We start from the raw sequence: 27,391 nt of genomic DNA on the forward strand, positions 1-27,391 counted from the left end.
ATCCTGTTGGCTCTGGCTGTCATCTCAAGCCGCGAGTGGACTGGTGGTGCGGGATGATGTCACTGTAGATAGCCACACCTTTTTTGTACTTATAATTATTGTAGATATTTATTGTATGTACACTTATGGTAGAATAATTGCTACAACGTGGTCACATTTTTCATTTTTGTATTTAAGACAATCTTTCTAGTTGCCTGGATGTGCTGCATAAACTCTGCCATTACTGCATGGGAGGCAGCATGTAGGCAGAGTAGGCAAGGACTCCTGAGTTTACTGGCTTCTGGGTCAGTGTCTCTCTTAGTAGGGATAGCCATAAGAGAAAGGCATCCAAAGACAAGCAACTTCAAAAAAAATGCTAGCAATGACAGAGACCAAGCTGCTTCTGTTTTGGTAAAAACCATTGAGTGTGACATTCATGTGGATCTACCGGTATAGACAACGCATCTGCATTGCCAGACAAAGTTAATTTCAGCACAAAAATTATTTTGTCAATAAAATTAACACTATTTTAGTTGACTAATATATGACTAAAAGTAAAACAGTTCAGATGACTAAAATAGTACTAAAACTAAAATGGCATTTTAGTCAAAAGATTATGAATAAAACTAAATCAAAATCGGTACATTTTAGTTAACTACATTCTAATAGGTTTATCTTAATTGTAATGCATTTGTTAAGCATTTTTCGAGAATTTCCAAACTCATTATATACTCCTGGAGTAAAAAATCTCATTACATGTTATTATGTGATAGTATTAATGTTTGCAATACAGACACAGATTTAGCTGTTGTAATATATAAGCTATGCATGAAGGTAAAAAAACCTTGAGCCTTTAGAACCACTTAAAAGTGGTGGAAAACTCTTGTTTAGTAAACTTATAATAAAACTCATTAGATTTCAGTTGACTAAAGTTATTTTAGTTGACGAGATTGTAGTTGGCTAAAATGTAGTGGAGATTTTAATTGACTAAAATGTATTGGAGATTTTAGTCGACTAAAATACGACTAAAACTAAAACAATTCAGAGAACTAAAATAGGACTAAAACTAAAATTGCATTTGACGTAAAAATTAACACTGTTGCCAGATCACAATATTGGATAAAAACCATGCTGCCATGAATATTTGACCTAAAGCCTGGGAAGCCCTAAATCAAATGGCCTCTCTTTACAGAGAGATACAAGCATCAGCATGGAGGAAAGCCTGCATTTATAATAGGTAAAAATGGCTGCACTGTCTAACTGACTGGTTATCCTATGGAAGGGGAAAAGAAAAAACAGAAAGCGTAATGTAACACAGTAGCAGGAAGAATGTGACCTGAAGGTAGTACATCACTTGGACAGGAAAGACGCAAAGTGTAAAATTGTGTAATGTTCATCTGAACTGTCAGTTGTCTTGACTTCACATTGAACTTCCTGTCCTCACACTGACCTCATTTTATAGATTAACGTGACCTCCACTCACCTTCCCCATGCCAGAGTGTGCATGGCCCATCTTGATCACCACTGGAAACTTAGAGGCTGTCAGCTGCAATAAAGAGACAAAGGGTGTATCAGCTATGAAGTTTCTGAACAATGCAAATTAGGGAAAAAAAAACAATTTTAAATATATATCCCCTCTTCCTTTGCCTGTCTTGACACTGTATGATTATGATCATTTGTAAAGATCTTCAAACCTTTTTTTGTGTGGTGTGTCACTGGCAAAGTTGCTTTGGTTTTGCTATAATCATAAATCTGACAACTCTATTACAAGATCACATTATGGAGGACTTGCATCCTTATTTGACCTACAGTCTAAATAGCCCAAATCACATGGCTTCTGGGTACTGCAAGCATTGTTGATGTGTTACTTCATTAGAGACTGCAGATAGTCTTTTCCAATCCAGAACACACCATCTGTAAGTGAGGACAGGATATCTGCTATTTCATATACTGTACACTCTCAACAGATCCTCCTGAAGAAGACTTATGTAATGTTGTAGAAAACATTCTTTTCCACATCCAGGTAAATTACTGACCATCTCTCCAAGGAGATGCAGGAAATCTTTCAGCGGATCGCCATCCTAGAGGACAGATCTTCACCTCTTGCCTCGAGGACACCAAAACAACCCAGCTTAAACTGGCCCATGGTGTGGTATCGTAACCAAATTGCTTTGCCGGGCACTTGAACAGTCTAGTGTACAGTACTTTGTCTTAGATCAGACTTCCAGGTAATTTCCTCTACCCACAACATAGCTGCCCACCAAGGCAACAACTATCCATTAGGAGGTCTGTCCCCTACAGGGAATGTGCCCCCCTGTTGTGAGATTCACCCTATCCTTTCACGGATGTAAGTCTGATCTGAATTACCACAGATTGAATGGGCATGTTTACTGTTTGAGCAATGTTGCTTTCTACATTTCTTGCACTAGGTTTGAAAAGCTTTATATACCAATTGTTCTCAACATGTTTTGCGGGGCAACAAGCAAAATGGTTGTGGGCAGTTGAAGTGCAGGTCTTGAGGGAAGGGAAGATCAATGTGTGCAACGAGCAGCACATCTTAGCACTCAGCACTCTTACATACCACTGCTTGGACATTAATCAAACCTATTCCGTGGTCTGATAACAGCGTGGTCATTCTTACACTCTCCTCCCTTCTTACCAAGAACAGGGCCCCTAAGTAGACCCTGAAAGAGTCCCTTCTATCAGATCTCTTCTCTTATTTCACGATTCTGCAAGAGTTATTCGATTATATTCTTCATAATATTACTACAGATGTCAAACCAGTTACCTTCGTGGAGGCTTAGAAACCTACTATTCGAGGCACATGTATGTATGCAAGTGGCAAAATGTCCTCTCCTCCTGTTGTAGCTAGTTGGAAGAGACCCTTCTTCCCCTAAACAGCAGATAGAGCAGTGAACGCAGGTAGGTGTTCATCTCTGTTGTTGGCCCTCTCCGTTATGCAGAGGATCCGGAGCTTTGCAGTCATATGATCGCATGTATAAAGCACTGAAAAAAGTGGCAATTTGGGATAAAGGGCACACAAAGCCATGGGGAAATAGGGCAGGGAACATTTAAACTTCAGTTAGATAGTTAACCATTCATTCCTTATACTTTAAATACTCTGGGGGGGGCCTTCATTCCTCCCATAAACCCCTTATGCTGCCTATGGAACACCATAGGACTCACTTTCCTTCTATTCATGTGACAACACTGGTGTTTGGCCCAGCTCTTTCACATGGTGGGGGAGGAAGAGCACACTAAATGGCACCACACGTCACCACACAGCACAGCAATGCACCAAGCTCTTGTGCAGTAACAAAAATGAAGTGTACTTTTGTGACACTTCAAATAAATTTAAAAAAAGCAAACCACAGCCGACACTTTGTAAATGGTCACCCAATCTTCTAGAACCTGTGTCCCAGAAAATTGCCGGGAGGGGAGGAGAGGAGAACTTCTGCTCAGGTTCAACTTCTGCTGTCAAAACCCACTCCCCCCTCAAAAAAATGACATGCCAAATTGGGTAGAGGAGTAGGGGAGGAGGGCTTAAAGCGGAGCTTCCACTTTTGGGTGAAATTCTGCGTTAAAGTGTATTTCAAGCTATAAAACTTTTTCTTGATTTAGATATAGTAGGGAAAGATTAGAAATGTTGGTTTTAATGCTATCCAGAGCTCTGTTGGGGAGATTTCTCACTTCCTGTCCTGCTACCTACGATTGCTCTAGACAGGTAGTAAAGGAAAATCTACAACAGGAACAAAGACAGTGGTTCCAGCCTTCCCCTCTAAGAAAGAAAACCTTTTTATTTCTGTATATTTAGGTGTTGAGAAGTTCCCTCACTTCCTGAGGGAAAACTTTTCTAGACCCTAGGGCTGCAGTGAAAACCTGACAGGGGTTCTAAGCTTGAGCCACTCTGCCCAAAACTAGAAAAAAACAAAACTTTATTGAGAAAAAAAGCTATACTTTTTCTTTAAAATATGTTAAAGTGGTTGTAAAGCCTAAACATTTTTACCTTAAGGCATTCCCCGCCTTTCAGGTAACAAATGTTTCAGTATTTGCATTGCCCTCTCGCTAACCTTATACTTGCCTGAGTCCGATCTCGATCCAGTGCTGTGCCCGTCTGTATTGTCTCTCTCCTCTTCTCCCAGCTCTCACAGGCTTTGCTGAAAGCAGAGGAAGCCATTGGCTCCCGCTGTTGTCAGTCAAATCCTGTGATGAGGGAGTGGTGGGGTGGGGCTGAGCCTCACTGTCTGTGTGTATAGACACAGGCAGCAGAGCTCGGGATCGAACCTGCAGGTGTGCCACAATAGAAAGCAGCTTTCTATGGCGGCACACTGAGAAGAGAAGTACCCAGGAGCACCGGTGGGAGACACCAGAAGAGGAGAATTGGGGAAACTATGCAGTACATTTGCACAGATCAGGTAAGTATAACATGTTTGTTACTTTAAAAGAAAAAAAATACTTTACAAAGGCTATAATAAGGTTATTATCAAATGCAAAAAAAAAACAAAGTGCAAAAGAGCATAAATAATATTGTAAAGCGCTGCGCAAACTGTTGGCGCTATATAAATCCTGTTTAATAATAATGATAATAATAATACAGAAAGTGAATTAAAATTATCTTTACTCCTGGGCAATAATATACCACATATATAAAACATCTGCTGATATATTGTACAGATCGCAGCAATTGTACAAGCTTGGCTCACAGAAATCTCCTGAGATAGCATACAGATGAGCAGCGGATAGTTTTAACTAGGAGACTGTGGTCAGAACAGAACAAAGGATTAGGATCACCAAAGACGTGTATTTTTCTTTGGAGAACAATCAACATACTGACATCCTACACACTTCTTGCTCACTTCCCCTCATCTGTAATATGTGAGGTTAGTGGGTTTAATGTATGATGAGTGAAGAAATTCAACAAGCCGGGAGAGAAGTGCCCCCCTCTCCGTCTCTCAGTCTCCTGCGGTTTCACTCTCCCTTTTGCGGTCAAGGGTGGGACTGTTAACTGTCACCCTCGCAGACCGGAAGAATCATAACTTAGTGGCCAGTAAAGCTACACAAGAAAACTGACTTATACGCTCATAAAGGGTCTGCTAAGTATACATACATACATACATGGACAGAAAATGGGGAGATGTAAAAAATGATGGTGTTTAGGTGTATTGTTCTGCTGTCTTTACAGTCTAAAGCAGAGAAGATGCTATTTATAAGGGGTTGGATATTTTTACTGTATTTTCATAGCTATTTGGCAATATATTTGTCAGTTTCTATTCAAGGGATTTACAAGATTCATTCAGTTTTTTTCATTTGATCTGTGAATCATAAGTATCCACAGCTACTCTCTCAAATAAAACTCTGCTCTCCCATCAAAATGTCCCACAGATGCAAAGAAAAAACTGTTAGGGGCTACCAGAGTTTAAATCAGGTGGTAAGGAGGCAACATATCGCCTCCTTACCACCTGCCAAACACACTCTGATCACTTTTCAGAGAAGCAGCAGTGCCTGCTGAATTTGTGAATGAGCCCTTCGTTACATTCAGCAGCAGCACCCTTAGGATTTGTTCACACGTAAAGTTGGGGGGTGGTAAAAGTATTATTAGAGGAAAAAGAGAACGGGAGATGAAGACCCACAATAAGGTCTCCCCCCTTGCTAGTAGGGTTTATTGGTGCTACGCCCTTTAATGATAAGACACTGAAAAATATATAACCCTAACTAGAAAAGCTAATGGGGTTTTAAAGGCACCATACCACAAAATTAAATGCTTGAAGGATATAACAACTACAGCTTTATTGATAAAATTCAAACCACAGTGGTGGTAATGAAAGTTGAGCAAATAACACATTCATCTTAAAAAGCTTGTTTGTATTGCTTATAACAGACAAAATCAATGTATAACATTGCAGAATATGGCCTTTGATGGCATTAATATCATAGTTGGCACAATCGTTCAAAGTTGATACTTTGTTTCTCCGACGCGTTTCACGGTATACAGCTCGCTTCTTCAGGGAGACAAAGTATATAGTTCCATTAGTAACATCAATGACTTTGTATGAGGCCAGTAGAAAACATGAGCATTGGATCCAGACAGAAGTGAAAGAGGTCCCTCAATGAAAAATGTAGATGTTCGCCAATTGGACAGAATTACAAATCCACAATAGGAAGCGCATCAGACGATGTACTTATATGGTCCAAAAAGCCCCAAGCAGAAAAAGGGTTACTCTGGCATCAATAAAGAGAAACCAATCCTTTGTCTAGTGATAACAGTCCTCTCCAGGAATATAGCCATGGATCCAATGCTCATACTTTTAACTCCTTGCTTACTGTAGTGCACAAGGTTGCAGGGCACTTTCATAGCAGCCTCAGTCACTTGAATGGGTCAAGCTTGGCAGGTGCTACACCCAGCAATCATGACAGGGCATTAAACTCCTGCTGCGACTGCAACATGTGTACACGGCTGGTCACTGCAGCTAAAAGGGGTGTGGTTGGGGCAGGTGGTGAAAACACATCTTAACTATGGGGTTTTACCACCCCCAAACTGCAAATGTAAATGAACCATTACTGTTCTAAGTCCCAGATAAAGCTGCTTTCACAGTGATGTGCTGAGGTTTACCAGCAACACGGGTGTAGCACAGTGCATCTGCGACTTTCTTGGTTTATATGCGGTTTGCCATAGACTTCTGTTATATCCTGCAGGTGTGCTGCGCTTTCAGAAAGTGTGCCAATCCCGCAGGATATAATAGAAGTCTAAGTGCAGCAAATCCACAGGAAAGCTACAGGTATATTGCACTGCACCCGTGGTGTGTGTAAACCGCATCGTATCAGTGTGAAAGCAGCCCTATACTATTTTGCCCAGTGTATTGCTTCACACTGACCTGAAGAGCTCTTCTGTCCTGCTGCTCACACCACTCTGGAGACCGCTAGTGAGGATAAGAGGTGGAATGCAGTTGGTATCACTCCATATGAGACAGGAGTCAGCACTACAGAGGAGGCATCGGCTTATGCGGCTCTAGCTCCCTACTACAGCTCAAACATTACAAGTAGCCCCTCTGCATTGCACTCTGCTTGATGCTCTGGGATGGCAAGTCAGCATATCCAAACCTCGACCTACCAGTCACCTGGCTGCGATCGACTGGTAGATCATGATCTACTGGTCGCTGACCCCGGTTTTAAGGGGTTAGCCCACCCAAAGCTGATATTTAAGTTTTGAGCAGATGCTGGAGAGTTTAACCATCTGACAGTTTCTTCAGGTAATCTATTTAGTGAGATACCTTGGCTAAGCTCCTAGGTCTGCACACCTTCTGTGACCATTATGAAAGGTTACCTAAAAAGAAAGTAACAGGAGAAGCTTGAACACACAAAGTTGAACAAGAACAGCAGGTGGTGTATCCAAACCATATAAGACACCTGGGAGCTGGCTCAGCCCACCAAACACCACCTATACCTAATCAGTCCCACATTACAGCAAACCCTGTGAGGAGGTATATGACAGCCTCAGTCCATGCTCGAACCAGGGCAAGCCCCCTCAACGCATTTCACTTTTCCCGTCTAATCATGTGTAAGCACCGGAGTGGAGTGAAACGCGTTGAAAGGGGGGTGTAGATGGTTGGAGCTCAGGCTGAGGCTGTCATACACCTCCGCAAAGGGTTTGCTGTGATTTGTGACTTTTAGGACTTCCTTTCCCTACTGGATGTTTTGAGCTAGGACGAGCTCTGTCCTTGTTAGAACTCCTAGTGGTTTGTCGTGCAAAAGGACCTGGTGGAGCCTTGAGCAGCACCTGTCATTTTTTTTGTGGGTCACCTAAAACTAATGCTACATTTAATCAAAGCATTTTTATTCTCCCAGAAAATGGACCTGCTGAGGCAAGGCATTGACAAAAATGTCTTGGTGTCCTTAAACACTTGCCATCTGGAAGATTTTCTCCCCGTCATGACTAGGCCATTGATTTGTGTGAAAAGTTATAGCACCTACAAACTATGGTACATACAGTATGTAAAAGCAGAGAACATGGGCATATGATGAATGGGGTCTATGGACCAATATGACCGCAATTTAATCTTTTTTGTAATGCCCATGTTGAGGGTTAGGCCCAAAAAAGTTTCATATTCAGAGACCTTGAAAAGTTTCCATGCAAATTGTCTGCCATGAGCTGAATTTGGGTGATTGGTGATGTATTGTTGTGAGTATAAATTGCCTTGGCCCACAATCAACTGGTGCGAAATGCTAGTGCTGGCAGCGAACTGGGTCGATCCAGCTAATACTGCATTTTTGGGGACAGTATACAAAGCAGGCACTAGTATAGTTATGTTCATGATAATTAGATTAATCCGTAAAAACACTATACCAGTAATGGCGGTGATCAGAGACCTATAGTGTGAGTGCGATAGTATGTGGGCAATCTAACGCTAGCTGATCTTAGCTGGGAGTGGCGCTAATCTACCCTGACGCTATCCGATGTCGCTAGAGGCAGGAATGCAGTGATCAGTGAAAAATTCTATATACTGATACTGTACTAATGGCACTAGCTAGGTGATGGGGTGATCAAAGGGTTATAAGGGGTGATCAAAGAGTTAAATGTGCTAATCTAATGTGTGTGTGTAAAATGTAGTGCTTTTACTCTGTGCCATGTTCTCTCTTCTCTCCCTGGACCGAGGGTGGGCACAGGCTCATTCACACCCTGAAATAGGAAGCAACGTAAGATTACATCTCTTTGTCCAGAGCCGCTGCTCGCCCGCAAAATGTGGGTAAGCAGTCAGCAAGTAGTTAAAAAAAACCCTTAATTTTTTTTTTTAATTCACAATATGGTATTTTTTATTTTATTCCTTTTTTTAAAAAAAATTAAATACTTTTATCAGAATAGTACAATGTTACCATAGTAACATTGCAATACTGTGGGGGGATCAGGGAATTTTTTTTTTTTTTTTTACTCTTTGCTTTGCAGGATAAATAAAGATCATTTCTCCTGCAATGCAAAGCTTGATGTCATGAACCTAATTCATTCATGAACTGTCATGAATGAATTAGGTTTTTGACAGCTCAAGATAGTGATCTGTGATTGGCTGGTCACATGGTAAAGGGTGCTGTGATTGGCCCCATGTATCATGTGACAGCTGTGGGCCAATCACAGCTCACTAGGAAGAGAAGCAAAGCTGTTATGAATGAGATTGATTCATAACAGCTTTGATTACATTGTGACCATGTGATTGCATAGCGATCAAATGATCACAGGGTCCCGTTCACCGGGATCTTCATTCCGCTGTGTCTGCTGGACACAGCAAGAGCTGTATGGGTATGTCACTTAGCCTGTAGCTGCCGCCCTGCTGCAATACATTGCAAGCGGGCGGGTGGGCAGGAAGCAGTTTTTCACTTTTGTAGGAAAGTGGATCGCTGGCGTTAAAAAATGGATGCGGGTACAGCAAGTGGTTATGTATGTATTCCTAACTTTAATATGTATTGCTTTCAGCCTCCTTCAAATCTCCAAATCCTTTTTTTTCTTTGCTGCCGTGAGCAGACTTCCTGTTAGAGAGTGTCTATGCTTGTTCTCCATGGTCCCACTGTATGTAGGAATGTGGGCACCTCTTCTTGCTTGCTCCTAAGATGGACTAGGAGCTATGGACTATGAGATGTGTAGTGTGCATAGAGCATTGCACATGAAAGCATTTAATGCACATTGCTTGTCCCAAACAAACAAAAGTGAAGGGGAAAAGGAGAGGTTCTGGAATAGAAAATCACAGTAAGAAACAATTTAATGAAAAATGGATTAAAGGGCCATTAAGTAGTAGATATATACAGTACAGTGCCCTTGAAATTTTCCACATTTTGTTTTGTTACAACCAAAAACATAAATGTATTTTATTGTGATTATATGTGATAGACCAACACAAAGTGGCACATAATTGTGAAGTGGAAGGAAAATGATAAATGGTTTTCAAAATGTTTTACAGATAAATATGTGAAAAGTGTGGTGTGCATTTGTATTCAGCCCCCCTGAGTCAATACTTTGTAGAATCACCTTTCGCTGCAATTACAGCTGCAAGTCTTTTTGGGGATGTCTCTACCAGCTTTGCACATCTAGAGAGGGACATTTTTGCCCATTCTTCTTTGCAAAATAACTCAAGCTCTGTCAGATTGGATGGAGAACGTCTGTGAACAGCAATTTTCAAGTCTTGCCACAGTTTTTCAATTGGATTTAGGTCTGGACTTTGACTGGGCCATTCTAACGCATGAATATGTTTTGATTCAAACCATTCCATTGTAGCTCTGGCTGTACGTTTTGGGTCATTGTCCTGCTGGAAGGTGAACCTCCACCCCAGTCTCAAGTCTTTTGCAGACTCTAACAGGTTTTCTTCTAAGATTGCCCTGAATTTGGCTCCATCCATCTTCCCATCAACTCTGACCAGGTTTTTTGTCCCTGATGAAGAAAAGCCTCCCCATAACATGATGCTGCCACCACGATTCACGGTGGGGATGATGTGTTCAGAGTGATGTGCAGTGTTAGTTTTCTGCCACACAGAGCGTTTTGCTTTTAGGCCAAAAAGTTCAATTTTGGTCTCATCTGACCTGCGCACCTTCTACCACATGTTTGTTGTGTCCCCCACATGGCTTCTCGCAAACTGCCAACCGGATTTACTTATGGCTTTCTTTCAACAATGGCTTTCTTCTTGCCACGCTTCCATAAAGGCCAGATTTGTGGAGTGAATGACTAATAGTTGTCCTGTGGACAGAATCTCCCACCTGAGCTATGGATTTCTGCAGCTCCTCCAGCGTTACTATGGGCCTCTTCTATGGGCTGCTTCTATGATTATCCTAGTGGACGGCCATGTCTTGGTAGGTTTGCATTTGTGCCATACTCTTTTCATTTTCGGATGATGGTTTGAACAGTGCTCCATCAGATGTTCAAAGCTTGGGATATTTTTTTTATAACCTAAACCTGCTTTAAAGTTCTCCACAATTTTATCCCTGACCTTGTCTGGTGTGTTCCTTGGCCCTCATGATGCTGTTTGTTCACTAATGTTCTCTAACAAACCTCTGAGGGCTTCACAGAACAGCTGTATTTATACTGAGATTAAATTACACACAGGTGGACTCTATTTACTAATTAGGTGACTTCTGAAGGCAATTGGTTCCACTAGATTTTAGTTAGGGGTATCAGAGTAAAGGTGGCTGAACACAAATGCATGCCAAACTTTTCACATATTTATTTGTAAAAAATTTTGAAAACCGTTTATCATTTTCCTTCCACTTAACAATTATGTGCCACTTTGTGTTGGTCTATCACATAAAATCCCAATAAAATACATTTACATTTTTGGTTGTAACATGAAAAATGTGGAAAATTTTAAGGGGTATGAATACTTTTTAAAAGCACTGTATTAATTATTTTTGGAGACAAAGGATATTGTTTAGGGTCACTTTAAGGACACCTAGAAATTTACAGTCAATGCTTTGCCTTAGCAGGTCTCTTCTCTGAGAGAGTAAAATCTCTTTGCATCCAATGTCTGTGTGAATGTAGCATTAAAGAGTCACATACTGCTATTTTAGTCATAGGTGGTATTTGGTGGGCTGAGCCAACTCCCTGGTCTCTTATATGACTTGGATACAGCACCTGCTGTAATTCTCCACTCAGTTTAGTGTCTCTTAAAATCTGAAGTTCAGGTATGTTTTTTTTTTGCATAGTTACATTGGTCCAGCTTGGGCCAATGTAGGTATGTATGTGCCATACCTGGCCAATCCCTGTGGGAGCTGAAAATCACTGTAGTAGGCACAGCTACTATAGTGATCACCACTAGCTTCCAGTTGCTGTGCTGAGCGGCTGCCCTACTGCATAATGAACACAGGGGGCACACGCTCAATGAATGCAAAGTGTACTCTGACTGCACAAGCTGCAGAGGACAGGGACATCACACTCTCCACCTTGTCCAATCACAGAATGCCTTGTATTCATTCATGAATTTGTAAGGCATTCAGTGAATGGTGCCCATGCTGAGCAAAGGACCCCTGGCACAGGATCTGGAAAACAGCAGTGATCACTGCAGTAGCAGTGTCTACTACAGTGATCACTGCAGTAGCAGTGTCTACTACAGTGATTTCCAACTTCCACAGGGATTGGCTATGGCACATGCAAGCTAGACCAATGTAATTATGCGGGGAAAAAAAAAGACATACCTAAACTTCATTCCTAACACTGTTTGTGACAGATCAGCATGGTGCAGTACCCAAATGGTGAATACAAGTTATCTTATTAAACTGGCAGCTTCAACTGTACGAAAATTGCGAAATCTTCAGCAACCAACTAGTTTTCATTATACATATTAGTGTAAATCTGGCTATACACTGTTAGATTTCGAATGACCATTCATGAAAGATTGACAGATCATTCAAAGTGCTCCTAATTAACTGAAAAAATGTGTTAAACTGCAAAACATTTTTGTCGGCTTGGCATAACCAGGTATATAATTTTAACGTTTGATTTCTGATTCTTTACAATAGTATACAAATACAATACAAATGATTGTTTTCCAGACTGGGGGCCACATTAGCAGTTAGCTCATCCAGATAAAAAAAACAGCAATTTTGCATCCTGCACCTTCAAATTTTCTAGTCCACATAGTTGAAAACGTACATCAATTTGTTCCAATAAACGATTAGAGAATCGTATAAAGGTTTAGAAAATTAACATTTTTAAATTAAATTCTACCAGTGTATGGACAGGCTAAGATACATATAAGAGAAGCATGGATTTTGTGTCCCAGAATCATGGAAAAATTGCCATATTGAATTCCATACTAATTCAGAAGATATTAATTCCCTGCCTACCTCTTGACCTACTAAAACCAAGATGACGGACGATCGGATATATGAAGACTGTAGGATAGGGGTTTAGTACGTCAGCCAGACGACTACATCACGAACAAGAGCTACATACATGGGAAATTTCCAAGTTCCTTCAGAATTCTTTGTCTACTACCTCATTCTATTTTTTTTTTTTTGGTATAACCAAGGTTCATCTTCATCCTCCTCCAAGCCGAGAATTTGTGAGGGAACATTTTAGTAATGTAAATTGAGCAGTGACGTAAGTGTTTCATTTGAAGCCGCCAGGCGAATTTTTCCAGCTATACCTTATGTAAACACTTCAGATAACACTGTGTCCATAATGACTTCATTTTTGTTAAGGTCTGATTGCAAAAGGCTGGAGTGCGGCTGCCTTTGCGGCTGTAAATAACACTGTGCGACGTGAACTTTTTTGATTTAAAACCCACATGTGGCCACTTCCTGCCTTGTTATAACCATTATTTCATTACCAAAGTCTTATTTTTAGCTGTCATGATCCCTGGGGGGATAATGGATCACAGGCTTGTGGCTGTTGAGCTGGGCAGCGGTGACGGTAAAAATAGCACAGCAGTGTGTAGTAAAGGAAAGTTGGAGGATTGCAATGGAAAGGTCTTATTTCAGCAATATCAGTGTGGTGTGAAGGGGCTTTAACTGTGACCCCTGCTATGTTTGAGCCTCTGTGCATTAAGATACAGTACGTCTTGGACAGATTCGCTCATGCTAAAAAAGCATCAGGTTCTTTTCAGGAAATCACATGACCGCCTTGAAAGTCCAGACTGTTTTGGAACATTTTACAAAGAGAGTGTCTGTGGGATTCTGGGAGAGTTCCAGAAATATCTCAGGGCGTTTATCAGGAAGGCACAAGGCTGGTGGAAGGAGTGTACAGTAAAGAGGCAGATTAAAGGGGAAATCCCAGGAAATGACTGCACTTGACACCGATCGTTTTACTGGTAACAATGTAAAACTGACGTCATTACACAATGAAAGATGTTTTGAAAAAAAAAAATATTTCCAATTCACGCACCAAGTATGGCCATGTCAGCAAATGTTCTTTGTTTCTGTGACCCCTGGATACAAGTGCGAGGGACATTAATAAGCCTTGTCTGCTTTAATGACTGTAAAGCATGATGGTGTACCACAGGTGCCAGGATGTTCCTGTTTTCCCTGTGGCACCACCTGCTGGTGAAATCTGGCATAATGTAATGACCCTAAATATCAGCAATAAATATACATAGTAAATTAATAGCTGTTGACCCGTCTATGCTGGATTCATTTGAATATTACGGATCAGAGGCTTGCTAAATGGTGAATCAGGGATAAAGATAGTTTGATCCTAAAACATTCCTTTAAATATTTTTACAAAAAGGTCACCTTCAACCACAATTATTTATTTATTACATGTACTTATATAGTGCTGTCAATTTATGCAGCGCTTTGCTTGACATGTATATTGCACGTTCACATATGTCCCTAACCCTTAAGAGGCATACAATCTAAGGTCCATAACTTACATTCATACATACACATACTAGGGCCAAATTAGACAGGATCCAATTAACCTACCAGCATGTCTTAGGAGTGTGGGAGGAAACCGAACTACCTGGAGGAAACCCTCGCAGGCACAGGGAGAACATGCAAACTCCAGGAAGGTGGTGTTGCGGTTAGGAATTGAACCAACGACCCTAGTACTGCCAGGTGGAAGTGCTAACCATTTAGCCACTGTATAGCCCAATATTTGATATTTTAGTTCTGAATATGAACTAATATATTTAATAACATGCTACCATGTCATTGAATAACTCCCATAGTCAGTCTCTTCCTCTGGGACAACGGCCCCACTTCAACTTGCCATATGGTAGCAGGTACACATTTAAGTCACTCTATGTGATGAATCAGGTTTACCTGATAATGTGTAGTAGGTCTTATATGGGATCATGGAGATTGGCAACTGCACAGCAGGGTGTTCAAACGTCATATACTGTGTGTCTTTAAACTACAAATATTATAGCTACTTTTTCAGTAAAACGTACTTCATGTAAAATTCTTTTCCTTTAATTAATTAAAAGGCAGAGCCCCTTTTTTGAAGATGAACAAGAAGCTAATGTCACTCCTACTATGTAACATGGCAGCATAACCTACTTCTTCCTGGTTGATCCTCAATCAACTGTTGCGTCTCTCAATGAACGACAGAGTATTTTTTGTACTCACCATAAAATTATTTTCTCTGTTTTCATTGAAAGACACAGCTATTCATAGAAGATCAACCAGAAATAAGTGGGTTATCCTGCCATCTAAGGGCTCATTCACACCATGGTGCAGAGACATCAATTTTTCTGCACGCGTTGTACATGGGCACAACAAAATCAATTGTTCTCTATGTGCCCTGTTCACACCACAACACTAGTGCCGTGCAGATTTTATTTCTGTGCAGGAATCTGCAACATGTATAAAACTCATTGAAGCGCGCAGGAAAACAGGAGTAAACTGATATCTCTGCAAGTGAAATCTGCATGTCAGTTTCCATCAGTTTTCATGCACGTATGGTGTGAAGCTGTACTTTGCGTTATGTTATTATTAGAGTAGGCAGACTTTTCATTCATCTACCTGTCTTCCATTCATACATTGTTTTTCGTTCATTGAAACAACAGTACAGCTTCTATGAAAGGAGAAGGGATCAGAAAAGGCAGGCATAGTCGGCACTCTTGATAAGTGCATTTGACAGGTCCCTCGATTATATTATCTCCTGCTGCATGGAAGATTACAGCAGCAAGGATGGGGGGATTAGAGGAGGAAGAAATCAAATAATTCAGAGGCCAGCAGCACATGGGACACATCCAACTGATATTACGTAATATCCCTTGTGCTAATTTTTTTTTCATTTTTATTATCTTTGACTACACTTAGGTTGCAATATACTTTTACAGGCTGCCTTCTTATTTATGTATTTTTTTTTAGTGAGTTGCTTTAAGATCAAGATTACAACAAGGAACAAGTTAATTTTCATACTGTATTTATGGTTTATTAAAGGGAATGTATATTAGTTTTGTACATATTTTCTTCATTTACCAGGAACGGATCTAAATAATAAAGCATACCTCCTTCTGTGCTGTCTATTTAGCTAACCTACCGAGCTTTGGGAATGCCTTGTTGTGTATTAAATGTTTATTTGTAAAACAAAATTGTATACATACAGTAAAAAAAAAACAGATGTAAAACAGCAGTTTAAAAACATATAAAACAAAATTGTCAACAAAATGACAGTATCTCTTTGAGCTGTTAGCTTGGAGCAGGAACTGATGGAAACAGTTTGACATTTTATAACGTTCTGTGGAATTTGTTGGCACTATATAAAAGCAGGTTATAAAGAAGGATAAACTCAGTAGGCAGAATTGTGTTCACAAGGATTGGTGTATACAAATCCCTAGGGAGTACACTCTGGGATTTAAAACTCAGCCATCAATTATACAGTTTCAAAGCTTGTTTTTACACCTCCTATACTTTTTTTTGTATAAATGATACTGTCGGTGGGGCACCTTGAACATTTTTGTGGGAAAACACTTTCAGAAAGCATGTTTGATGCTATGTAAAAGTATTAAAACTAACTGTGCAGACTGCACAATGCACCACTCTGTGTTTGCCTTGTGGTTGGGTCTGGCATCAAGCCAAATGCAGAATGGTGGTCTGAAGCATTAGAAAACGCACCCTGATTACCAGTACCTTTAAGGTCATGCCAATAAGCTTCCCACTATTCGCCTCGAAAAAAAGATGCCATGGAAAATGTTATTTTTGGGGGATATGGAAAAACTGTGTTACAGCTGAACTCTAGGGGATGAAAAACATATACACTTTTAGTGTGCCCCCCCTCTGTAAACTGCTGGTTTTTGATAGGGAATGATGGATAAGGTGATAAACTTACCTTATCCACCTTACCTACCTCTTTGCTCCCAGAGGCTTCCTCTTCTTTTTCTGATCAAACCTTTGATGCCTTTTTTTTAAAAGTCCCCCCCCACCTTCCAACTTTACCCCTGGTTCATATATATGCGTCCGTACGGGCCACGTTTTGTGTGGGCATGAGAGTCCATTCATTTGAATGGACTCCCGTGCCCCATGACAGGCAGGGAAGAAGTCCCTGCACTTCTTCTGAAAACGCAGCCCACACAGGAACCTTGGTTCCCAGTATTGTTGCAGTTTCCAGTGAAGGCGGGTCCGCATTTCTCTTTTCGCACAGATTTTCGTGCGGATCCGCAGTGGCACCACCCACACATATGTGAACCAAGCCTTAGTGGGCTCTCCCATGCAAGCCCAGTACTGCTGCTGCTTGATCCCATTGTCTACACAGAGGGAGAAGGGTACATCCATAGTTTGTCACGGTTCCAAAGGCATACGCAATTTTTGAGCATGACATGTTAGCTATCTATTTACTCGGTGTAATATCACCTTTTATATTTTACAAAAAAATTGGGTATTACATTGCGTTTGTGTGCACTAGAGTTCATTAAAATTTATTTTTTCCTGAAAATTTGCATTTGATAAAAAGCTGCACAAATGTTATGCAACATAAAAAAAACTGTAGCAACCACTATTTTATTCTCCAGGGCCTCTGCTTAAAATTATGTTTGTGGGTTCTATGTAATGAGAGAAACATCAGAATTCGCCTGAACTGGAAGTGGTTAACACACCATATTTCATATTTACCTACACTGAAACTGTGGCTTCCCATTAAAAAAAATCTGTGCAGCACCACTTAATTATAAACGAGTCTGCAATTACAAGTCTCTCTTAGCCTGCCTGTTCTAAAAGTACATACAGTTGTGTTAAAAATAATAGCAGTCAGACATCACTAACCTGATCAATCACTGTTTTTGGTAGAAATGATATTTCTAAATGGCAAATAATTTACTAGCAGGTGTAGTAGAGTTATAGAAATCCAACAGACCCAACAGTCATGACATGCATGCTGCTGATTCTGTGTAATTGAATCACTAATTGAAAGGGGCATATTCAAAATAATAGCAGGGTGGAGTTCTATTAGTGAGGTCATTCATTCTTTGAAAAACAGGTGGCAATTATTGCCCTTATTTAAGGGAGGAAGGCAGCAAATGTTGTACATGCTGGTTACAGTGCATTTCTCTCTGAAATTCTGAGGAAAATGGGGCGTTCCAGACATTGTTCAGAAGAACAGCGTACCTTGATTAAAAAGTTGATTGGAGAGGGGAAAACATATAAAGAAGTGCAGAAAATGATAGGCTGCTCAGCTAAAATGATCGCAAATGCTTTAAAATGGCAACCAAAACGTGGAAGAAACGTGGAAGAAAGCGAAAAATTACCATTCGAATGGATAGAAGACAAGGTAAGGACTCAGCCAACAATCAGCTCCAGGAAGATCAAAGAAGGACTAAAGTTACCTGTGAGTACTGTTACAATTAGAAGACGCCTATGTGAAGCCAAGCTATCTGCAAGAAGTCCCCGCAAAGTCCCATTGTTGAAAAAAAGACATGTGCTGAAGAGGTTACAATTTGCCTAAAGAGAAATGGCCAACATTTTGTGGACTGATGAAAGTAAGATTGTTCTTTTTGGGTCTAGTGGTCGGAGACAGTTTGTCAGACGACCCCCAAACACTGAATTCAAGCCACAGTACACTGTGAAGAAAGTGAAGCATGGTTGTGCAAGCATCATGATATGGGGATGTTTCTCTTACTACGGTGTTGGGCCTATTTATCGCATACCAGGGATCATGGATCAGTTTGAATACATCAGAATACTTGAAGAGGTCATGCTGCTTTATGCTGAAGAGGAAATGCCCTTGAAATGGGTGTTCCAACAAGACAATGACCCCAAACACACCAGTAAACGTGCAACATCTTGGTTCCAGACCAACAAGATTGACGTTATGGAGTGACCAGCCCAATTCCCGGATCTTACTCCAATAGAAAACTTGTGGGGTGACATCAAAAATGCAGTTTCTGAGGCAAAACCAAGAAATAGAGAAGAACTGTGGAATGTAGTCCAATCATCCTGGGCTGGAATACCTGTTCACAGGTGCCAGAAGTTGGTTGACTCCATGCAACACAGATGTACAGCAGTTCTCAGAAACAGTGCTTATACAACTAAATATTCATTAAGTGATTCAAAGGAAAGCAAAATCTTCAAACATTTTTCAGATTATATAGTGAATGTTTGAGTTTGTAAAGAAGAATACAAACACTGCTATTTTTTTGAACAGTCTAATATTCACTTTTCTTCAATTTTTTTAGAGGAACAACACAAATTTGATATATTTTTCTTAATATTTTGATTTGGAATAGAATGTGTATTGTTCCCAATGCATTTGTGTGTATGGAAATAAAAGCTATTAGAAGGATTTTGAGCTTTATTCACTTTTTTCAACACACTGCTATTATTTTGAACACAACTGTATTTATCCTGCCTATATGTTTACAGCTGCTCAGGGTAGAGAGACTCCCAATCTCCAAGCACAACTCCTCCTGTAGGTGCTAGCCTAGCTTGTGTGCTACATACAGTAGATGAGAACAAAGGATGTCCGATCGGCTGCACTCCAAACAATCCACTTTATTGAACCAAGATAAAACCAATGCAGACAGTGGAAATACAGTGGGGGACTGGCACATAAATGTGTTTCACGCTAAAGACAGCACTTATTTGTTACCACATATTTCTCCTGCCAGTGAAGTCCACCTAGTGTAGCTTCCTGTGATGGGATGGCAACAATGCTGCACTGCTCCTAATTTCAGGGCCACTTTAATGTAGGCTGTGCCTTCTTGTACCACAGTGGGGTGAGAAGATGCCGCAGTTGGTGTGGCTATCAGTATTGTCACTGCTCATTCACAAGCCTGTAGCTTGTCAGTCAGCACCTGACCACACCTAGTCTTGCCCACTGCTTTCTGGATGGACAGCGCTGCCTCTGTTACTAAGATTCTCCCATTGTGATCTACAGTGTCTGGGAGGTGGAGTATGTGAGACACAAATGGAGTCTTGTGTATCACATAGTAACTGGATATGGTACTTTTTTAGACTCATACAGCAATCTTTCGTTCCACTTTAACTAAACCAAGAAAAAATAATATTTTGTTTTTACTCCTAGCTATAAAAAAGAAATAAATATTTAGAAAAAAACTACATGTTCCCTTTAACAGGAAGCAAAATGGGCTCTGGAAAAAATGCATCATAAAATTCTTAAAAAAACTTTAAAACAGTCTATAATAAGTCTTCAAAAGTACTTTGAATAACATGAGAGAATTCCACTGTAAACCTGAAAAAGCTTTACAGTTTTTGGTATGAAAGAGTCTTTAGTTTTCAGTCTTGACTTTATCATTGCAAGTCTTGGCAATGTAGAGAGTTTATTTAGCTGGGAAAAATGAAAACAGCAGTATGACCTACTAATCCAAGGTTTATCAGATGACAGAATTTTAAAATTGTCGGATATAAGATGTCATATCTCAGCACCATATCTCCCAACTGTCAGTAATTTCTACAGAGGGTATAAGAATTGGGGATTTGGTCTTTGAAATTATCCCAGCAACCATTCCTAAATTGGAATATTAATTATATGGATTTGGAACCCAGTTTTTCAGTGTTACATCTCATTCTGTAATCAGTGTTTCTTAAACTACAGGTCAGGCCCCAAACTGGGTTGTGGACATGTCCGTGATTGGTCACCACATGGCTGTGTAGTTATCATAGCCTAGTTTGTCCAGTACAAAATCAGAGGTGAGTGATGTTGCACACTTGATCTATGTGTCAAATTGTATGCTACTGCAATGTGAGATGGTTAATGAATCAGAAAGAGCCAGTTTCTGTATGATAAAAATGTAATAAGTATTCCCACTCACAGCATTACCTCCCATCTCAAAACCTGTGAAACTAATATGATTGACAGCACAGCAAACATGGAGGACTAGAGAGCAAAGTTATCATTGGTTCTAGGTGAAAATGTTATTTGTCTTTGTTTGCTTTTGCTGACATTTGGTATTTCTCTTCTTCGATTCCGGTAAGGTAACATTTTTTATTTGGGTCCTCAGAATAATGTTTTTCTTAAATAACAAACATGTCATACTTAACTGGTCTGTGAAATGGTTTTGCACAGAGCAGCCACACTTCTGGCACCTTCCCTCTGCTAAGTGCCCCCAGAGCTGCTTGCTCTGGGGGCACTCGTGTGTACTCAATCCCTGGAGCCGCCTCTTTGTGTCACTCTTCAGTTCTGCCCCTTGCTGCCTTCTCACTGGCTGTGATTGACAGCAGCGAGATCCAATGGCTCCCACTGCTGTGTCTCAGCCAATGAAGAGGGAGAGACCCGGGTGTGCCTCTGCTCTCTTGCACTGCGCTGGATCAAGATGGGGCTCAGGTAAGTATTAGAGAGGCTGTGGGGGGAGACTGCACACAGAATGTTTCTTACCTTCCTGCATAGAATGCATGAAGATAAAAAAACTTCAGCCTCAACTCATTCACTCTCTTATTATATCACGACTTGACTACTGTAACTCCCTCCTCACCGGCCTACCCCAACACAGGCTATCCCCGCTTCAGTCTATCCTGAATTCTGCGGCCAGACTCATCCACCTTACTAACCACTCCATATCCTCCTCCCCCCTCTGCCAATCCCTCCACTGGCTTCCGATTGCCCAACGCATAAAATTCAAATTATTAACATTGACGTACAAAGCTATTCATAACACTACCCCAAACTACATCACCGACCTGATATCCATCTACCACCCAAAACGCTCTCTCCGCTCCTCACAAGACCTCCTACTCTCTAGTTCCCTGGTCTCCTCCTCCCATGCCCGTCTCCAGGACTTCTCCAGGGCTTCCCACATCCTCTGGAACGCATTACCCCAATCCATCAGACTGTCATCTACCCTCCTCACCTTTAGGCGCACCCTGAAAACCCATCTCTTCATAGAAGTCTACCGCGCCCTTACCTAATTGCTGATCTCCTCCACTCTTCCTATCACTCCATCCCCCACAGCTATTTCCTCCTGTACCACTCTCCCCTCCCTCCTAGATTGTAAGCTACAAGGAGCAGGGCCCTCGAACCCCTCGTGTATTGTATTGTATTGTTACTGTGCTGTCTCGTGTACTGTCTCCCATTATAATGTAAAGTGCTGAGCAAACTGTTGGCGCTATATAAATCCTGTATAATAATAATAATTTACAACCAGTTTAAGAATACCTGCTATACATTAAGATAAAAAAGGATATTTAAAGGGTCGGTGGCATTTCACTTATGGATAGACTTTGAACCACCCACTGGCTACTGACATCTCTAAGACAGCCTTTTTCAACCATCTGGGCTCTTCAGGGGTGCATTGGCCAAATGCCTAAAAATTGCCCAAAAATGTTCAAAAAGCTGGATAAAGAAGGCATTTTTTTGTTATACAATGCCACGGGTTTTTATTGTGCAACAATACAACCTTGAACAGCATCCTAACAATCAATAATATCACTGGTTGAAAGGGAGGATATCTGCCCCTTCTTTGTCTCTGGGAACCCTAAGTACTGGGGTTACCTTAACTGCGGGAGAGAAACTGTGGAGAAAGAGAAGCACTCGAATACTAGTCAATGCCACTCTGTGAAGGTATATTTGCTTTGTGGGTGCTCTACGTGTGTGCATGCTGCTGCATTAGGTAAAAAAAAAAATGTTTTACTTTTTTACATTTTATACTTAGGTGTCTCGAGATTGTTCTTCATTTAACAGGGTGTGTTGACTAAAAAAAGTTTGGAAACACTGTTCTAAGGGACTTAAAGTATTACTAAACCCAGGACCCTGCATTCACTATATCTGATCTCCCACAGTACACACAACATAGAAATGCAATTATTTTAGTAAATATAAACTGCTAAATGCCTTTTCTCATCAGCAATTAGAGCAATCTTGTGACTTCTATCAGTGCCCAGCAGAGCACTGGTTAAAGCTTGTAGGAAGAGTTTTCTATCTACTCTAGGAGGATGCAGCACCCACGACCTCTGTCTGGACAGTGCTGATTGGCCCTGTGCTGTTCACATGCACTCTCCCAAGAAAAAAAACCTCTCTGGCAATACACACTAAACTGAGCAAGTTCAAAGTGACTCCACATGTTATGTCTTATCGGGAGATAAGAGGGGGACACTGAAAGAAGGGGAAAGCCAGAGAAGTCAGGATCAAACAGTCTTTTTTTACACAATGCAGAGGATTAACTCCTTAGATTTCATGCAGTATAACAAACATGCTTTAATGCATATACACACTGATTTTACTGTTGTGAGTTTAGTAACACTTTAAGGGTCAAGTTTCCTCCAAGAACAGCAACTGGAAAGCATGGAATGAACTAGACCAGGAGGCAGCAATTCACCAATATGAGTGTTTTTTCGTACCAGTCCTCCTAGTATCCAGCAAACCCAGTATTTAGTAATCTGTAGATAGGTACAAATGAGGCAGCAAAAGCCAAATAAAGTAGCATCTTTCTACGTCATTTTAGATGATGATATTCTTGCAACACTTCCCTAAATGGCTCTATTCTCATACATAAAACTGCATTTTTCACTTCCCGTACCCAGGTGCAAAATAGGATGCCCAGTTTCAAAATGAAATACCATTCACTTCGCTTGAAAGAAAATAAGGAACATGAAGAAAACTGCATAACTGACATAAATTAGAAAAACTGGCCTAAAATATTTGCAGGAAAAAATAAATTAGTAAAAAATAAAGCAAAAAAACCCTTTTATCTATCAGACTCACTATAGCACAGTTTTTTTATTTGACCAAATAGACAGTATATGTAATACCAGTGATGTTATATGTTGAGAGGTCACTCTTCTGTCTCTTGGCTACGGCTGGGTATCACAAACTATACAAGCTCTCTTACATTCAATCTAGTTAAACTAACTATGTATAAAGTGTAACTATAGCCCTAGCATTCCATGTAACTGCTGTGGGGTCTGGGGGAGAGGGTTGAGCCCCATTGAAGTGGTAGGCCACGTAAAATGACAGAGCGGGGTCAGCGCATGTGCTAATCTGAAGGCCTCTTCATGTGGCCTTCAGATTAGCACAACAGTGCGTAGAGACCTTCATGGAATGAGTTTCCATGGCCAAGCAGCTGCATCCAAGCCTTACATCACCAAGTGCAATGCAAAGCGTTGGATGCAGTGGTGTAAAGCATACCGCCACTGGACTCTAGAGCAATGGAGACATGTTCTCTGACGTAAAGAATCACGCTTCTCTGCTTGGCAATCTGATGGACGTGTCTGGGTTTGACGGTTGATAGGAGGACAGTACTTGCCTGACTACATTGTGCCAAGTGTAAAGTTTGGTAGAGGGGGAATTATGGTGTGGAGTTATTTTTCAGGGGTTGGGCTTGATCCTTTAGCTCCAGTGAAAGGAACACTTAAGCATACTTAGACATTTTGGACAATTTCATGCTCCCAACTTTATGGGAACAGTTTGTGGATGGCCCCTTCCTGTTCCAACATGACTGCGCACCAGTGCACAAGGCAAGGTCCATAAAGACATGGATGAGTGAGTTTGGGGTGGAGGAACTTGACTGGGCTGGACAGAGTTCTGACCTCAACCCGATAGAACACCTTTGGGAAGAATTAGAGCGGAGACTGCGAGCCAGACCTTCTCCTCTGACATCAGTGCCTGACCTCACAAATGCACTTCTGGAAGAATGGTCAAACATTCCCATAGACACACTCCTAAACCTTGTGGACAGCCTTCCCAGAAGAGTTGAAGCTGTTTTAGCGGCAAAGGGTGGGTCAACTCAATATTGAACCCTACGGACTAAGGCTAGCCATACATTATACAATTTTCTTGAGATTTTTTCTTTAGATTTACCAAAAACCATATAATAGGAGGTCAAACCCAAACAACACTTTCAGTTGTATCCAATTAGGCAGGCCCTTGCACTACACAGTTGAAGGTAAATCTAAAGGAAATTGGGCAGAAATTGGACAGAAAATTGTAAGAAACTTGTATAGTGTATGGCCAGCCTAAGACTGGGATGCCATTAAAGTTCATGTGCGTGTAAAGGCAGGCGTTCCAATACTTTTGGCAATATAGTGTAAGTCTCTAGCTGCCAGTGTTAAAGACAGTAAACCTAAAAAAAAAGATTTTTCCCCTGCAAGGTAATGTCATAATGTGCCAGTATGCATGCATACTAGCACATTATGAAAGACTTATCTGAAAACGAAGCCCTCCAGCGATGCGCTGTCACCACTGCAGAGCCTTCCATCTTTTCCTGGTCTTCCTTCCGGGTTCCTGGGCTGTGGCTACTTGAATGGCCGCGGCACACAGCTCTGAAGGAACGTCATGGGTATGCAGTTCCTTCAGTTCGAATGCGCCGGTGATGTCACTTGCTGACGCTCACTAGAATAGCTCCTAAACAGTGCATGTTTAGGAGATATTCATTTTACCTACAAGTAAGCTTTATTGTAAGCTTACCTGCAGGTAAAAGTATAAAAAATTAGTTTACTACCACTTTAAAGGGGAATATTATTAGGTGGGCAGTATAAGGCCCTGGTCATCACTGCAAAATACCAGGTGCCACCAAGAATGCTGGTTAATATCCAAATTTGATTGACATGAGGCAAACATCCAATTTTCCCTTTATTTTATGCACATATTTTGAGTTATTATTGCATTGTTTCTTTGTGTGACTTTCACATTTTTAATTCAATAACTTATGTGAACAGTCTCTACCAGGGGCGGACTGACAACTCATGGGGCCCCCGGGCAATAGGGGATCATGAGGCCCCTGTGTCCTTGCCCAAACTCAAAAAGCCTATGAAAAAGGTAATAGGGGCATCTCATGGGGCCCCCTACTGACCCCGAGCCCTTGGGCAGTGCCCGAGTTTCCAAATGGTCAGTCCGCCCCTGGTCTCTACCACTCTAGCAAAGCAACCACATAGACTTGGTTTAATATCCTGAATAGATAAAAAGCAAATATGGCTGTCCTCGTTTGAAAATATAATTACAAATTATACAACACAAACATGTTTTTTTAAACATTACTAAACATTGATAACTTATTCACTTCAAGCTGATATCTTTTTTAAATCTTTTTTTTTACATATGCCCAGTGAAGTGACTGGCCTCCAGAAATACACAGAGATTAAACAAATCCTGCTACAAGTTGTACCTGTCTATCTGCAGTCTTTTCTTCTCTACAGCTGTTCAAAGTGCTGAACTGATAAAGCTTATCTGAGAGTTCAGAAATAAGGGGGTGGAGAGCTGAAATTACACTCTGCAGAGCTCAGTGAGGAGAGCTCTGAGAACTGATTGGGGGGGGAAGGAAGGGACACACTTCTCTTCGCACAGCTCACAGGAGCAGAGCTGAGGCTGTCAATCTGCTGGAGCTCCTGTCACCATTTTTCTCTTGGTGTCAGGAAAACTTATCAGAAATGATTAATGCTGATAGCAGAGGAACAAAGCAGCAGAGAGAAATGACACTTAGTGCTCTTAATTGAGACAAGTACACACTAGAAAGGGATATGCTTTGTTCATATTTCATATCTGAGGTTTACAACTACCTTAAACAAATATCCGAAAATCAGTTAAAATTTATACTTTGCCTTTGAACTAACTCTCAAAAGACTGCAGAAAACCCAATGTCATATTGATCACACCCAGGGGCGGACTGACAACTCATGGGGCCCCCAGGCAATAGGAGATCATGGGGCCCCTGTGTCCTTGCCCAAACTCAAAAAAGCCTATGAAAAAGGTACCAGGGGCATCTCATGGGGCCCCCTACTGACCCCGGGCCCTCGGGCAGTGCCCGAGTTTCCAAATGGTCAGTTCGCCCATGATCACACCAGAATATAATTTTTGCACATTTTAAAAGGCTAGTTTGCACCACAAAATTGCACTTTGGATGCGTTCTGGATGCAATCCAGTGTATTTTTCCCTCATTTTTCTTTTTTCCCAAGGTTTCCTGTTTTGTTTTCTTTTTTTGCTGTAATGTGCTCCAACGCTGTTTTGATGCATTTAGATGCATACCAGTGCGTTTTTGATACGTTTTGCCATGTTCCAGTAAAGTTCAGTACAGAAAAAATGCAGCATGTTCTAATTTTGACTGTTCTGGAACGCACTTCACCAGTGTGAACTATGCCATTGGAACCCATATAACCTACTGTAAATGCATTATTGATGCAGAAAAAAAACCACACTGGACTGCATCTGGTGTAAATCTGCCCTAAATGTTCTCTAATTATAACAATCCATCCGCACAGAATTTTAATAGAGGACAATAAAGTTGCTGCAAGATATTACAGTATATCTGAAACACAGGGGCATTTTTTCCTGGGACATATCTTTAAAATCTGTAATTGTCAGGGGAACAGCAGTGAAGATTCAGAAGATTTTTTTCCCTAGAAATATGTAAAATCAACAACTGTAGATACTTTAAGTTTGCTGCATGGCTAGGATAATGTTATACGCAGGCATGCTTCAATTTTGCGGGGGATTGCGGGGCTGTCACGTAGTTTGTGCCTGACTTTACCTGATTGAACTGGTAACATAACCTAGCATGCCTTAACCCTGCAAGTGACCAGACTCATTTCCCAGCTGCTCCTATGATCTTTTCCTGTTTTG

At 40.9% G+C, this 27,391-nt stretch overlaps 1 protein-coding gene across 4 annotated transcripts in view; it reads right to left on the reverse strand.

The window, feature by feature from the left end:
* Positions 1-27,391, reverse strand: part of SYN1 (synapsin I) — a 185,284-nt gene that overhangs the window by 51,607 nt on the left and 106,286 nt on the right. For all 4 annotated transcript variants that reach the window (XM_089675158.1, XM_089675157.1, XM_089675161.1 and 1 more), the window contains exon 6: positions 1,463-1,525. In XM_089675158.1, coding sequence (XP_089531284.1) covers positions 1,463-1,525 — 63 coding nt within the window. The remainder of the gene's footprint in view (positions 1-1,462; positions 1,526-27,391) is intronic.

The sequence above is a fragment of the Staurois parvus genome, unplaced genomic scaffold (assembly GCF_062004578.1).
Source record: "Staurois parvus isolate SC_StPar_1 unplaced genomic scaffold, SC_StPar_1.0 ptg000154l, whole genome shotgun sequence".
Lineage (NCBI taxonomy): Eukaryota > Metazoa > Chordata > Amphibia > Anura > Ranidae > Staurois > Staurois parvus.